At 46.0% G+C, this 16946-nt stretch overlaps 1 protein-coding gene across 1 annotated transcript in view; it reads left to right on the top strand.

The window, feature by feature from the left end:
- Hhat (hedgehog acyltransferase) overlaps positions 1-16946 on the top strand; it is a 253385-nt gene that overhangs the window by 198656 nt on the left and 37783 nt on the right. Inside the window, exon 11 of the mRNA XM_052200751.1 lies at positions 15064-15208. Within this exon, the coding sequence (XP_052056711.1) occupies positions 15064-15208 (145 nt within the window). The remainder of the gene's footprint in view (positions 1-15063; positions 15209-16946) is intronic.

Below are 16946 nucleotides of genomic sequence, written 5' to 3'. Positions count from 1 at the left end.
GTTTGAGCTAACAAGGGTGGAAAACTGCCTTTTCCTCTTGAGGGTAGTAGGGCTACTGCTGCATCTGGGGCTGTTGGTAGACCACATTCTTCTGTTGATGATTTTTTCTAGCCTCCTAGGACTTTATATTGCACATGAGTATCTATTTTTGCTCAATGCTGTGTTAGCATCTACTGAGTGACCACAGAATTATTCTTCTTTAATTATTTAATGCTATGAGTAACATGGTTTTTCTGGTTTCTCTAATATTGAATCATCTTTCTGTTCCAGCATAAACTTTTCAAAATTGTCTTACTTAGGGTTTTTGTTACTGTGATGAAGCACCATAACTAAAAAGAAAGTTGGGGAGAAAGGGTTTATTAACTTGACTTTGATATTGCTATTCATCATCACAGGAAGTCAGCAGAGGAGCTCAAGCAAGGCAGGATCCTTATGCAGAAGATGATGCAGGCCATGAAGGGGTGCTGCTTACTGGCTTGCTTCCCCTTGTTTGCTAAACCTGCTGATAGAACCCAGGACCACTAGCCCAGGGATTGTTTCACCCACAATGGGCTGGGCCCTCTACCATCAATCACTGATTAAGTAAATGCCCTACAACTGGATCATAATGAGGCATTTTTCTCATCTGAAGCTCTATGCTTTCAAGTAACCCCATAGTTTGTATAAAGTTGATATCAGACTAGCCAGCACAACTGACCCCTTGTCAGCTTGACATACAAATATATCACTATTGAGCCATATCTTTCCTTTCTCATTTAATGTGAGATTAAATGCTTTGCATGTTTCATACCTTCAAAACCAGGACCACCTTGGTGATTTTTACACATCTGAGTTCAACTGCCAGTGCAAAGTGCAACCTAGACCTGCCTATGGAACAAGGCTTCTGGGTGTATCATCTTAATCATTGCTAATTTCTCAGCCCCAAACAATTAGCATTGAGTATTCCAGCAAAGCAAAGATTTCACTAGTTGTGGTATCTCATTAATCACAGCCAGTTCTTCAGCCTCAATTAACCAAAACAACAGAATCTTACATTAGAATAGCAAACATCCCTGATAGAGTCTTCAAACTCCCTCTGAAACTTCCCAAGCCAGGCCTCCATCCTTGGCACTGCTCTCAACATTCTTAACTCCAACCTCCCACAGAACATACCACTGAGCTTTCAACATTCCATAGCTTTTTTGCCCAAAGTTTTAAAGTCCCTCTGCAACTCTCCCAAGATCATGGTCAGGTCTGTCACAGCAATATCCCACAATCTTGGTACCAACTAGTCTTAGGGTTTCTACTGCTGTGATTAAACACCGTGACTATCAAGTTGGGGAGGAAAGGTTTCATTTGACTTACACTTCCGTACCTCTGTCTTTAAAGGAAGTCAGGACAGTAACTCACAGAGGGCAGGAACCTGGAGGCAGGTGCTGATACAGAAGTCATGGAGAGGTGCTGCTTACTGGATTGCTCTCCATGGCTTGCTCAGCCTGCTTTCTTATAGAACCCATTTTCTTATAGAAAATGCCTTACAGATGGATCTTATGGAGGCATTTTCTCAATCGAAGTTTCCTCCTAGATATCTCTGGTTTGTATGACAGGTTAACACAAGACTAGCCAGCACTTCAGCGATTCTTAAATTGCTCTTATTTTATTTTTATTCACTGTCCCTTACTTTATAATTTTTAAGGAAGTATGTTCTGGTTTTGTTTTTAAATTTATTTATGTGTATGCGTGTGTGCCTATGTAAGTCATATGTACTGTATATGTACAGGAACACCAGGAAGCCAGACGAGGGTGTCAGAGCCCCTGAAACTGGAGTTACAAGTGGTTCTAAATCACCTTATGTGGTTGCTGGGAACTGAACCTGGGTCCTCTGCAAGAGCAGTAAGTGCTCTTAGCCACTGAACCACCTCTTCAGCCCTTTATCTTTTTATGACTTGGATATTAGGGTTATGCTAATGTTATGAAATAGTTTTATTTTTAAAAAAATAGTTTCTATGAAATGAAAATCACCTTCCCTTTGACCATTGGGTTGAACTTGAGCATCAAGGTCGCCTGTGTGAACTTTCTTGGCTTTAAAGTCTCTGTGGCTTTGGCTGTTGCTGTCCTTCCTTGGCTGTGCTTCCTCAGTGTTTTTGGCTTTTGTATTTGAAGTTTCAGGTAATTGGTTTTTCAAGATCTTTACTGTTTCCACTGAGATCTTCAAACTCATTGCCATGAAGGCGGCAGAGGCTTTAAAGTCCTTGTCGTCTTCCTCTCATGATTTTTGTTTTGTTTTGTTTTTGTTAGTTTTTGCCTTAGTTTCCTGATCATAACTGCAGAAGCCTACCAATTTTATTATTATTGAATAATAATAAATTATTGGCTTTGGTTTTGAATGCAACTTTAGATTTTGCTGCTGTGTTAATTTTTGCCATGTCTTGTTAATGCACCCGTGAATCTTGTAGGATGTATGTCGCCGTCAGCCCCTGGCTGAGTGCAGGCTCAGTGTGTTCCTGGCCCACACATGTTTGAAAATCACATGTAGTCTCTTCCATGTATCAGTCTGACAGAGAAGGCCTGATAATTCTTCTCACTGTGATAAGATAAATATACAGTACAACTTACAATTTTAATCACCATTAAGCATAAAATCAGTGGTGTCAAGTTCATTTACACGGTCATCTAACCATCACCTCACGAATTTCCAGAGATTTCTATGAGCTCGCTCTGTCCCTGTTAGGCAGGCGCTGGTAGTCACTGTTCTGCATTCTGTGTGACTTCAACTGTTCTCATTCAGTCAGAGTCAGATAATGTGTATCTCTCTGTGTCTGGCATGTTCCATTTAGCTTACTGTTCCTAAGGTTCATCTGTGTGGTAGTGTGCATCAGAATTTCCTTTTTAAAGCTGAATAATACGTCTCTATATTTATATACTACATTTTATCCATGCACTAATCTACTGATAGGCATCTGAATGGTTTCTTCTTTCTTCTTTCTAAGATCTTTGTGAGTTTATGTGTGTGTGTGCATATATGTGTGTGTTTATGTATGAGCAAGGTGCATATGTGCCATGGCACATGAATGGAGGTCAGAGGATATCCTCAGGCATCAGTACTTTCTTCTCACCTTGCTTGAGACAATTCTTGTTTGCTACTATATTTGACAGGCTGACAGCCTGCCAACATTTGGGGCGTCTCCTGATTCTGCCTCTCGTTTGACCTGGGAGCAGCAGGACTACAGAGGCAAGGGCTTCACATAGGTTCAGGATCTGAACTCTTTATAGCCTGGACGCTTTCCCTCCCCAGCCTTTGGGTGGCATCTGGCATTTGCTCAGGTGAGTGAGCTGCTATGAATGTGGGTGTGTAAGTTCCCGAGTCACTGCTCTCCCTAACGTGCACTCTCAACACCTTTCTCACGAGCATCGGTGGAACTGAGTTTGCAGTTGGACATGGTAATGTTATGTTAAGCGGACAGAGGACAGAGGAGAACCTTGGGTGTTAGTTCTCACCCTCCACTTCACTTGAGTACAGGGTCCTTTCCTCTTTCCTCGTCTGCCATCATATACACCTGTGAGCTTCTGGGGATTTTTTTTTGTCGGTTTGGTTTGGTTTGGTCTGCTTTTGTCTGCCTTCATCTCTGGTTTCACTGTAGGAGAGCTGAAATTACAGAGACACACCAGTGGACCCAGGTTTACTTGGTTCTGGGAACTCAAACTCAAGTCATCAGGCTTACGTGGCAGGTGCTTTACCCACTGAGCCATCTCCTCAGTCCTTTCTTTGTCCTCCTCCCCTTTCCTCCCTCCTCTTTCTCCTCCTCCTCCCCTTCTTCCTCCTCCCCTTCTTCCTCCTCTCCTTCCTCCTCTTCTTCCCCCCTCCTCCTTCCTTCTTCTTCTTCCTCCTCCTCCTTCCTCCCCCTCCTCCTTCCTTCCTCTCCCTCCTCCTTCTTCCTCCCCCTCCTCCCCCCTTCCTCCCCCTCCTCCCCCATTCCTCCCCCTTCCTCCCCCTCCTCCCTCCTTCCTCCCCCTCCTCCCCCCTTCCTCCCCCTCCTCCCTCCTTCCTCCCCCTCCTCCTCCTTCCTCCCCCTCCTCCTCCTTCCTCCCCCTCCTCCCATTTCCTCCCCCTCCTCCCCCTTCCTCCCCCTCCTCCCCTTTCCTTCCCCTCCTCTCCTTTCCTCCCCCTCCTCCCCCTTCCTCCCCCTCCTCCCCCTTCCTCCCCCCCTCCTTCCTTCCTCCCCCTCCTCCTCCTTCCTTCCCCTCCTCCTCCTTCCTCCCCCTCCTCCCCCTTCCTCCCCCTCCTCCCCCTTCCTCCCCCTCCTCCCCCTTCCTCCCCCTACCTCCCCCTTCCTACCCCTCCTCCCCCTACCTCCCCCTCCTCCTCCTACCTCCCCCTCCTCCTCCTTCCTCCTCCTCCTCCCCCTTCCTCCCCTCCTCCCCCTTCCTCCCCCTCCTCCCCCTTCCTCCCCCTCCTCCCCCTTCCTCCCCTCCTCCCCCTTCCTCCCTCTCCTCCTTCCTTCTCCCCCTCCTCCCCCTTCCTCCCTCTCCTCCTTCCTTCCTCCCCCTCCTCCCCCTTCCTCCCTCTCCTCCTTCCTTCCTCCCCCTCCTCCTTCCTTCCTCCCTCCTCCTCCTTCCTTCCTCCCTCTTCCCTCCCCTCCCTCCCTCTTCCCTCCCCTCCTCCTCCCTTCCCCTCCTCCTCCCTCCCCTCCTTTTTTCTCTCCTTCCTCCCTCCCCTCCTCCTCCCTTCCCTCCTCTTCCCTCCCCTCCTCCTCTCTCCCTTCCTCCTCCCTCCCCTCTTCCTCCCTCCCCTCCTCCTTCCCCTCCTCCTCCTCCTTCCCCTCCTCCTCCTCCTTCCCCTCCTCCTCCTCCTCCTCCTCCTCCTCCTTCTGCTTCTTTAAAATAGGCATCATAGAAGGTATGGATCAGTATGTACTGGTTTTGGTTTGTGCTGTCCCGTGATTGTTAACATGGAGTGGGCCTCATCTGATTACTGGGCGTTTGTATTTGTTGTCTCAGTGAATGCTAATCAAGTTCTTTCTACTTCTCAGGGGTCTTTGCTTTCGTTGTTGTTGAATTGTAGTAGTGCTTTGCATATTCTGAGCATTAATCCCTCTCTGAACATAATTGTGGGAGTTTTCTATGCTTGGGTTACCTTTTCCCTATCAATTGCATCCTGTAATACAAGACACTTGAAATTTCTGCAATTTTTCCTTACATTATTATGGTTTTTTGGTAAATTCCAACTGAATTTTAAATTTTTCATGTGACTGCAAGCCATATGCTTTGCTTTTGAAACTGACACCTGGTGAATAATAAGGTTTGGGTCTGAGACATCTCTCAAAGGCTGAGTGTTGGAAGCTTGCTCACGCTGCGGCCTGTAAAGCCACAGAAAACCCCGTGCTAGCCACTTGTTACTGTTTTCTACGAACAGTTTTACAGCGTTAGTCCTCATCTTTAGATATTTGATTTATTTGGAATGAATTGTTAATACAGTGTAAGGGTCCAGTTTCATTCTTGTGGTGGGACACACAGATGGGCATTATTTCTTCATGGGGAGCTCTGAGCCCCCAACATGACCATGCTGTAACTCCACAGGTGGGTTTCTATTGAGACTTTCCATTCTGTTCCATCTGTTCACATGTGGACCTTGAGGCCACTGTGTGTGCCGTAGGCCACACTCTGTCTAGGACAGTCTCTAGGCCACTCCCACAGCTTTGGCAGGTGTGACTTTGCAGTAAGTTTTGAGATCAGGGAACATGGATCCTCCAACTCTTGTTTTCCCGATCTGTTCTGGTTATTCTGCGTCCATTAAAATTAAAAATGGATTTAGGATGAGACTATTCCTGCAAAGAATGTGTTGGAACTTGGATGAGCTCTGCCTTGAGTCTATGTAACTGCAATATTGTTACTCAGCAGCTGTAATATTGTTACTCATACATACAGGCAGAACACCGATACACTTAAATAAAACTAAGCATGTCTTTTATAAAAAAGAATAATAATATGCATTGTTAAATTTCCCATCCTGATATACAGTAGAGCTTCCGAGTTCATTCTTGCCGTCTCACTGGAATCTTGTATTCCTGGACCCAGCCATAGGACCTGTTAATTTTTATTAAAGTAGCCTATGCTCTTTGATCTGTCACTTTCTGGGAAGATTTGCTGCTCTCTGGGGTACCTGAACCCCAGGGTCTATGAGTCTCTGGAATAACATGGCCCCGAGGGTACCCAAGTCCCCTGAAACTGAGCCCCTCAGGGTATTCAAGCCCCACTTCCTGGAAACCAAACCCCTGGGGTACCTGAGCCCTTTTAGATTTCAGTCTATCAGCCATGCATTTCTGCTTCTGGAATCAATACCTGGTAACTTTTTTGGGGTACAACTAGAATGTTCCCCAAAGGCTTGGTTCCCATGGCGACAGTGTCCCTAGAGGTGTAGCTTTGGGGACATGATTGGATCACAAAGGCTCTGACCTCATCCATGGATCAATCCACTGATGGTAGATTGCATGGTAGGCTGATAGAAGGTGACGGACTTAATGGAAGGGAATCAATTCTCAGGGAATGTCCTTGGGGACCTTGTCTTATCTCCTGCCTCACACCCCTCCCTATTCTTCCTGATTACCATAGGGAAGCAGCCCTAACCCTACCCAACCCTGCCCCTTGCTCTCACAACAGTTCTAGTTTACCTTTCTCTGGCCCAAAGCAGTGGGTTAAACAAAGAGTGACTATAAACTCCTCCTTACTTGAAGTTGTTTGTGTCAGGTACATTGCCACAGTGGATCCAGCCGACACAGGTCAATGACACGCAGGTCACTGATACATATGGGCTGCTGAAACACACAGGCCACTGATACACACAGGTTGCTGACACACAGGCTACTGACACACACACAGGCTGATGACACAGATCACTGACACACACACAGGCTGCTGACATACATGGGCTACTGACACATGCAGGCCACTGACACACACAGGCCATTGACACAAGTCATTGACACAGGCCATATGGAGAGAACCCCTCCTATATCAGATGTGTGTGTAGAAGTGCGCTCTGGGTTGGGGACTAGAAGCAGTGTTTCATCTGTAGGTGTTTCTCTTCTAGGCACACATTCAGAGCTCAGCAACAAACTAGGAAATGAAACTGAGGGGAACAGGTACTTTTTAATTTTAATTAAAAACCTTAATTAGCATACAAAATTTGACTATGTTCTTTCTGATATTCCGTATACTTGAAGGTTGGAGGCATTGCTTTCTGAATATTTCATATATTCATTTTGCTTGGGCACAGGAAGAGACTGAACATTAAGGACTCATGTGTGAGCTTGCGGGTGCCCACCTGTCCCCACTGTGTCCAATGTTGCCTCTCATACCTCTGTTGCTCTAATCCTTCATATCCTCTAGTTGACATCGTCATTAGAAAATGAAAATCTGTGAAGAATTGAGTTGGGATTTTGATGGGTATTGCATTGAATCTGTATATTGCTTTTGGCAAAATGGCCATTTTAACTATATTGATCCTGCCGATCCATGAGCATGGGAGGTTTTCCCATTTTTTGAGGTCTTCTTCCATTTCCTTCTTCAGAGTCTTGAAGTTCTTGTCATACAGATCTTTCACATGTTTGGTAAGAGTCACCCCAAGGTACTTTATACTGTTTGTGGCTATTGTGAAGGGGGTCATTTCCCTAATTTCTTTCTCAGCCTGCTTATCCTTTGAGTATAGGAAGGCCACTGATTTGCTTGAGTTGATTTTATAACCTGCCACTTTGCTGAAGTTGTTTATCAGCTGTAGGAGTTCTCTAGTGGAGTTTTTTGGGTCACTTAGGTAGACTATCATGTCATCTGCAAATAATTATAGTTTGACTTCTTCCTTTCCAATTTGTATCCCTTTGACCTCCTTATGTTGTTGAATTGCCCGAGCTAGTACCTCAAGTACAATATTGAAAAGATAAGGAGAAAGGGGGCAGCCCTGTCTAGTTCCTGATTTTAGTGGGATTGCTTCAAGTTTCTCTCCATTTAGTTTGATGCTGGCTACTGGTTTGCTGTATATTACTTTAACGATGTTTAGGTATGGGCCTTGAATTCCTGTTCTTTCCAAGACTTTAAGCATGAAAGGTTGCTGAATTTTGTCAAATGCTTTTTCAGCATCCAATGAAATGACCATGTGGTTTTTTCCTTTGAGTTTGTTTATGTAGTGGATTGCATTGATGGATTTCCGTATATTGAACCAACCCTGCATCCCTGGGATAAAGCCTACTTGATCATGGTGGATGATCATTTGATTCTTCACAGAGTTAGAAAGAGCAATTATCAAATTCATCTGGAATAACAAAAAACCCAGGATACCTAAAACTATTCTCAGCAACAAAAGAAACTCTGGGGGAATCAGTATCCCTGACCTCAAGCAATACTACCGAGCAATAGTGTTAAAAACTGCATGGTATTGGTACAGTGACCGGCAGGCAGATCAATGGAACAGGATTGAAGATCCAGAAATGAACCCACACACCTATGGCCACTTGATCCTCGACAAACGGGCTGAAAACATCCAATGGAAAAAAGATAGCCTTTTCAACAAATGGTGCTGGTTCAACTGGAGGTCAGCATGCAGAAGAATGCAAATTGATCCATCCTTGTCTCCTTGTACTAAGCTCAAATCCAAATGGATCAAGGACCTCCACATAAAGCCAGACACTCTGAAGCTAATAGAAAAGAAACTGGGGAAGACCCTTGAGGACATCGGTATAGGGAGAAAGTTTCTGAACAGAACACCAATAGCATATGCTCTCTAAGATCAAGAATTGACAAATGGGACCTCATAAAATTACAAGGTTTCTGTAAGGCAAAGGACACCACCAAAAGGACAAATCGGCAACTAACAAATTGGGAAAAGATCTTCACCAATCCTACATCAGATGGAGGGCTAATATCCAACATATATAAAGAACTCAAGAAGTTAGACTCCAGAAAACCAAACAACCCTATTAAAAAATGGGGTACAGAGTTAAACAAAGAATTCTCACCTGAAGAACTTCGGATAGCAGAGAAACACCTTAAAAAATGCTCAACTTCATTAGTCATTAGGGAAATGCAAAGCAAAACAAACCTGAGATTTCACCTTACACCAGTCAGAATGGCTAAGATTAAAAATTCAGGAGACAGCAGGTGTTGTCGAAGATGTGGAGAAAGAGGAACACTCCTCCACTGCTGGTGGGGTTGCAAATTGGTACAACCACTCTGGAAATCAGTCTGGCGGTTCCTCCAAAAACTGGGCACCTCACTTCCAGAAGATCCTGCTATACCACTCCTGGGCATATACCCAGAGGATTCCCCACCATGTAATAAGGATACATGCTCTACTATGTTCATAGCAGCCCTATTTATAATTGCCAGATGCTGGAAAGAACCCAGGTATCCCTCAACAGAAGAGTGGATGCAAAAAATGTGGTATGTATACACAATGGAGTACTATTCAGCCATTAGAAACAATGAATTCATGAAGTTCTTAGGCAAATGGATGGAGCTGGAGAACATCATACTAAGTGAGGTAACCCAGACTCAAAAGGTGAATCATGGTATGCACTCACTAATAAGTGGTTATTAACCTAGAAAACTGGAATACCCAAAACATAATCCACACATCAAATGAGGTACAAGAAGAACGGAGGAGTGGCCTCTTGTTCTGGAAAGACTCAGTGAAGCAGTATAGAGCAAAATCAGAACAGGGAAGTGGGAAGGGGTGGGTGGGAAAACAGGGGGAGGTAAGGGGACTGATGGGACTTTCGGGGAGTGGGGGTCCAGAAAAGGGGAAATCATTTGAAATGTAAATAAATATATCAATAAATTAAAAAAAAATAAATAAAACTGGTATAAACATAAAAAAAAAGAAAGAAAATGAAAATCTGTGAGTTCATGGGGAACCGTGTCCAGCTGCTCAATCCCACCCCGTTTCCATTCTTAGCTTCTCCCCTATTTAAAAATAAACAGCATCAGGTCACACTTGCCAAGCCTTTGTCACAGTCTCCAGCAGCTATCCCTCCAGCCATCTGCTCCCCCAGATGCTCAGTTGCCCCCAATCTCAGCTCCTTGGTGGATAGTCGAGGTGCCCAGCTCAGCAGGCCCATACCCCACACGTATGACCTCACAGAAACACATGCTGCAGCCTGAACCTCTGGTACTGGCTTGCTGGCCCAGCCAATCTTGCAATTTCCAGAAACTGGATGTTGGCTGGAAGAGACAGGGATGTTTCTATGGAGATGTGAAGCAACATCTCACAGCAAGAAGCACAACCTAGTTTGACAGAAGTTGGTTAAGCTCTGAGATTTAGTTGGTTTCAAGTTGGTCCTCACCTTGGAAGTAGGTGTGTTAAAGAAGCCTTGGTTGCTGATGTCACATTCCCATCTTTGGTCCGAAACAGTAGTGTTTTCAGGTGGTTGAGCAAAGGCCTGCCCAAGGCCCGAGTTCTGGGCTACTCATGTAATCAGGGCAGGTCCCATGTCTTCACTGAACCGAGTGGGTTATACTAACAAGGAAAGGAAACTGCCACAGCCTACTTCTCTGCCATGTTTGAGACATCAGCATAGGGACAGAGTGGTTCTTGCCAACTCGCTCTGTCTTCCTTCTATGCCATCCTCTGAGTTTCAGACGTGTGTGGTGAGGAGGCTTGGGTCCAATGTCTCTTGGATCCAGTGGCCTTGTTCCTCAGCAGCTGCAGGCACAGGGGCTTTGCTCATTCTCAGGACTGGTGGGTAGTTATTGAAGGAAACTAATAACTTTCCAAACATGCCTCGGGGACAGCACCACTCCCAAATATTTGCTCTCAGCATAGTGGAGTGCCACAGCCCTTTCTGTCTCTGGGATTAGGCCAAACCACACCAGAATTCCTTTTGTCATCCTGATAAATTCATGTTAATGAAATTAAAATCTTGTTTGTCAGCCACACTGTTGATATCTGATCAGGTTGGCGCCTGGATTCTCATTGTCATATTTTATGGCTCCTAATGTTACGCTGATATTCCCCTGTCTCATATACAATTCCTCAACAAGAGTTCTCTTCTCCAGGGTGTGTTTAAGCATCTGAGGCAGGAGGGTGGATGACTGAGCTGGGGATGTGGCTCTATTTGCATATGAGCTTACATCCTAGATATCATAGACCACAGGAGACTGCTATCATTGGATGTCAAAAAGTGCAAAGGAAATAAGAATTTATAATAAGGATTTATAACAGTCTACTTATTGATATTGCTGTATGGAGCAAGGGAATATACCCTGTTTTTCCCTCTTGGGACATCTAAGAATGGTATTAATTAAAAAAAAAAAAAAAGGAAAGCAAAAACATAGGAACTGGAGAGATGGCTCAGCAGTTAAGAGCTCTTTCAGAGGTCCTGATTTCAAATCTGAAGATAGCTACAGTGTTCTCATATAAGTAAAATAAATAAGTCTTGTTTTTAAAAAAAAAAAAAAACCTAAACCAGTGGCCGAGACCCTAATGTCAACCTATCTCCATGAACAACAACCCTTATTATCTGCGGTTTTGATTCCACAGTTTAATTACTTGAAGTCAACTGTGCTCTGAAAGTACTTCCTGCAAAATTCTAGAAATAACCAATGTATAGGTTTAGATTGTTTGAAGCTCCAAGTAGCCTGGAGAACTCTTGAGCTCTAGCCCACTTCTGTCTTTCCTGAAATGTGGCGGTCCCTCTTTCCAGTGTGTTCACACTGTATGCACTACCCACCCACTTGTGACTCTGTATCCCTCCTAGTTATCAGTCGGACTCTTGGGTTTTGTGTTCAAGTAGACCTTACATAATAGGTGGAGCAACACCTTAGTGTTCAGACAGTCTTCGGGGACAAGCCAGGTCTGATTCTTCACACTCCCTAGTCCCTCCTTTGCCCTTCCCCCACCCTGCTCATGCCCACTCCTTCTGTCACAGCCCCCTATTCCACATGGGCACCAAGCTTAGCCTCCTATTCTGCCTGGCTTTCCTGTTTAGGGTACCTGACAGCCAGCTGAGCAAGTCATGGAAGCCTAGTCATTCAGCATGTTCTCTGTTGTTTTTTAATGATTTTAGTCACCTCTAATAAAAGAAGAGCCTCCTTGAACTTCACCAGGCTTAGTGCCCTGACTGTGGGTTACACTGATAAAGGAAAGGGGGCTGGGGGTGGACTTTCAACTCCCTCCTAAAGTGTCAGGTTCAGGGTAGAGGACAGTCTGGGTTTGGCTCACTGGGTCCTAGGAAGTCAAATTTGTCACAGCAGCCTCTGTACCTACAGGGAATTATTTGGACACATCCATACCAATTCAGATAGCTCATGGTTTCTTGATTTATTATTCTGAGTTCATTTCCTGGCCTCCTCACCAACCACCTCCCCAGTTGTTGCTAGCTGAGTCAGTACTGCCCACAGAGCATCTTCTGCTTTCAAATGCAAACCACAGTGGACGGGCATTCTCTGAAGCGGGTATCCAGGTAATGAGCATGTCCTTCTCTGCCTTGTATGACAGCATCCCTGATTCTGCTCATGGCCTCTGGGGACAGCAAGAGTGACAGCGTCATCCTGTTTGGGCTGGAGAGCTTCCCAGGCCACATCCAGACAACTATCTCTGCCACTGTCCCCTATATGGTTGTTCATGCCAAGGCCACACGGGTGTCTGCTGGCCATAAAAGCCCCTGTAAGAGGAAATGGTGTCAGGAAGATACCCTTTCCCCACCCCAGATCTGTGCTTCTGAAACAGTCAAAGAATGGGCCAGGATGGGAATTGAATTCTCTAGACTGAGGGGACCTCGACTAAGTTATAGTCACATCAGGTCACCACAGCCAGACCCTGCTGAGATTCACCCTCCAGACTGATCTCTGCTTGTGTGACTTACCCAGGCTGCTGCCATGGAGCCTTTGAAATCATAGCACAGCAGAAGCTGGTGGCCTCAGAGAACTGTTAGGAAATGTCTACGGCCTTTCTATTGCTCCCCTTCCTGTACCTATAGACTCAACTGAAGCATTTGTTAGAAACCCTGTGGTGCTGTCCCTGGCTTTACACTGAGCACACAGATGTCTTTATGGGGTTCTCATGTCTCCTGCCACAGTGAGGTGGCCTTCCTGGGAGGGGCAACTGCAATTTAAGGGATGAGGTACAAAGGCTTGGTTTGCTTTGTAAAATCTACGAGGAACTACCAAAGGGGTAAGAAATGAGGACCCAGGAAGGATAACAGAGCTTCTATGCTTATCCATAGTCCTTCAGGTACTGTGGTCAGCCACTTTCTAGCAGCGGCTGCTGTTGTGTACTGTTGAGAAACTATACCAATTCCTTGTTATGATGTTAAAATGCCCGACAAAGGCAGCTTCAGGAAGGAAGGGTGTATTTTGCCGTTCAGTTTGAGGGTCCTGTCCATCATGCTGTGAAAGTCACAGAGGCAGGAACATGAGGCAGCTGGCCACATCACATTCACGGGCAGGGGCAGGTGGAGAGAGGGTGTTCAGCTTCCCCCCTGACCCATCGCTCTCCTATGCAGTCTAGAACTTGCTCTCACTCAGCTAACCCAGTCTAGAAATCCCTTCACAGACTAATCCAGAGGTTTGTTTCTGTAGTGATTCTAAATTCCATCAAACTGGCAATCATAGTGTTTCTCTCATATACCCAACCTCATAGCAAGTCAGGTTGCAAGAGGCTGGCTGACTTCCTAGGGTCAAGTCCACCAATCTAAAAGGTCACTGTATTAGTTAGGCTTTTACTGCTGCGAAGAGACAGCATGACCAAGGCAATTCTTTTAAGTGGCAACATTAATTGGGGCTGGCTTACAGGTTCAGAGGTTCAGTCCATTATCATCAAGGTGGGAGCATGGCACCATGCAGACAGACATGGTGCTGGAGGAGCTGAGAGCTCTACATCTTGTTCTGAAGGCAAACAGGAGAAGACTGGCTTCCAGGAAGGTCTCTTAAAGCCCACCCCTATAGTGACACACTTCCTCCAATGAGACCATGCCTCCTAAGAGTGTTACTCCTTGGGCCAAGCATATTCAAACCACCAGTCACTGATCTTGACCCTGATCACTTTGGTTTTGGTGGAGCTGTACTATAGGGAACAATTTAAAGGTGATTTTGTCTATGGATTTACAGGCAGTATGGATAAGAAGGCTTCTCCATCCTAACCAGCTTTAGAACTTACATAGCCAAGGCCAGAGGGAGGCCCAGTGTGGAAGAAGTAACATCATTGGCATGTATCATTTCTTGGGTAGAATGAATATGTCGTAGGCTATAGGTTTTGAAAATTGTCTCAGCAATGACCTAGCTGTAGGCACAGGAGTAGTCTGGACTTGGTGACAGGAGGATGTCCTGCTGGTTTTATGTCAACTCGACAGAAGGCAGAGTCATTTGGAAGAGGGAACCTCAACCGAGAAAAACACCCCTACAAGATTGGCCTGTGGAGCATTCTCATCCAAGGTGAAGGTTGATATGAGAAGCCTTGCTCACTGTGGGTGATGCCACCCCTGGCCTGGTGGTCCTGGGTGCTTTATCAAAACATGATTAGCAAGTCATGGGGAGCAAGCCAGTCAGCATCACACTTCCCTGACCTCTGTATCAGTTCCTGCTGTGAGTTCTTGCCCTTTCTTCCATGGATGACAGACATATAAGCTGTAAGGTGAAATAACTCCCCTTTCCCCCTGGTTGTTTTTAGTCATGGAGTTTATCACAGCAATAGAAACACCCAGACAGAAGTTGTCTTAGTTAGGGTTTTACTGCTGTGAACAGACACCATGACCAAGACAAGTCTTATAAAGGAAAACATTTAATTGGGGCTGGCTTAAAAGCTCAGAGGTTCAGTCCATTATCATCAGGGCAGGACCATGGCAGCATCCAGGCAGGCATGGTGCAGGAGGAGCTGAGAGTTCTACATCTTCATCGGAAGGCTGCTAGTAGAATACTGGCTTCCAGATAGATAGGATGAGGGTCTTAAAGTCCACGCCCACAGTGACACACCTACACTAACAGGGCCACACGTTCTAATGGTGCCACTCCCTAGACCGGGCTTATACAAACCATCACAGAAGTAAACCTTAACCATGGCTCTGCTCCCTCAGTGAGATGCTTCTTGCCTTTCCCTCATAGGCCCGGCACCTCTCCCCACAAGCCCGCCGTCGACTTCACGCTCTGCTGGCCTCCTGCTCTACCTCCATGCTCATCCTCTTCAACCTGGTGTTCCTTGGGGGAATTCAAGTTGGAAAAACCTACTGGAACAGGATCTTCCTGCAAGGTGAGTTGCCTCAAAGCCCTGCATGCTGCTATATGATCTCTTTAGTTTCCAGATTGACTTGAGAGTCACATTGATGATGTGACCGGCAAGTGTCAGCTGGGAATGGTTTCTGTTCCACTGTGACTACAGTGCTACCTGTGTGTAGGTAGCTCATGTTGGCTGCCTGTGATGCCTGATGTCCAGATGTGGGGCACCAGCTCCCTGGACCCTCCATGTTCATTCCCTCCACATCTCCAGGGTGACTTCTTCCTGTGCTTCCCAGAGTCTCTAGATCCCAGCCTTCAGTGTGCATGAAGTCCAGCCTTGTTCCACTTATGCTCTGAAGTCCTGCCGGCAAGCCTTCTTGGGCTATCCTGGGGCTGTGGACCTGGGTCCTGTGTCCAGCTCTGGACCTGGACACTTGTCTTTGAATATCATTGACCAGTCTTTGTTTTTAAAGTAGACATGTGTGTCTATGTTTGTAGGCACATGTGTGTGATGGCATGTGTGCACAACAGGTCAGAAGACAACTCTGTGGAGTTGTTTCTTTCCTTTTACCTTACAGGGGTTCCAGGGACAACTCAGGTTACCAGGCTTGTCTGGCAAGCACCTTTACCCACTGAGCTATCTTGTTGGCCCCAACTGTGGGCTAATCTTTGGTTTCATGCACACACACACACACACACACACACACACACACACACACACACACACACACAGCAAAGCTATGTCTGCGGCAGGTAGAATGTTAGTGTGTGGCAGTTGTGAAAACTTTACAACTGACCATTATCTTTGGTCACCACTTCTCATGTCTGGGACTTCTGACAGGTAAGAACAGAATATTCACTGAGCATAGCACTGTAGCCAGCTCACTGTACTTCCAAAGAAAAGATCCCCTGTCCCACTTCCTCTCCCTGTGCTTGGGCTTGGAGAGTTCTGCCTGAGCAGTGGTGGGAGAACTGCACACAGCTCATCTGTTACCTCTGTGTTGGGGTTCCCGAGGAGCCACAGACATTTCTGTGGCAGCTCTCTTCACACCAGAAATATTTACCTGGCACAGCTGCCAGATGCCTGCATATCAGCAATGAAAATAGACTGTGGCTCAGTGGGCCCACTAGATCCCATTCGACTTTGATCTTGTCATTGTAAAAGCCCCTTTTGGACATGACGGATCATAAAGTGACCACATGGGGCTGGAGAGATGGTTCAGTGGTTAAAGCATCTCCTGTCTGCAGAGCATGTGGTCACTTTATTGTTATATCTAAGTACACTGTAGCTGTCTTCAGACACACCAGAAGAGGGCATCAGATGCCATTACAGATGGTTATGAGCCACCATGTGGTTGCTGGGATTTGAACTCAGGACCTTCGGAACAGAAGTCAGTGCTTGCCTGGCACCCTGTGGATCTGCCAGTATATGGGGCCAGAATTCTATGTCCTTCTGTGGTCCATGGTAGGACACAGTGTTCCTGCCTTCCTAGAACTCAGGAGGATCAGGGCTTCTGTTTTTCTGCATAAGACTCTGCAACTCTGCAATCATTTCTCTTTGGGGTTCTGAAGCTGGGAGCTCTCCAGACAGACTGGTCTGTTTCATGGGAAGCTTGAGTCCAGCAATGTCTGCTGGGATTTTTGTCAGTTGCCCCATAAGCCATTTTCTTGTCAAGGTCCCCCCCCACCCCCCGAATTCCCGAGTTTTAGATCTCTCATGGAAGGAAGTGAGCCTGAGGGTGGCAGATCTCCCTTCCTGGCGAGCCGGACTG

The sequence above is a fragment of the Apodemus sylvaticus genome, chromosome 12 (assembly GCF_947179515.1).
Source record: "Apodemus sylvaticus chromosome 12, mApoSyl1.1, whole genome shotgun sequence".
Taxonomy (NCBI): domain Eukaryota; kingdom Metazoa; phylum Chordata; class Mammalia; order Rodentia; family Muridae; genus Apodemus; species Apodemus sylvaticus.
This window is presented reverse-complemented; position numbering and strand designations above follow the sequence as displayed.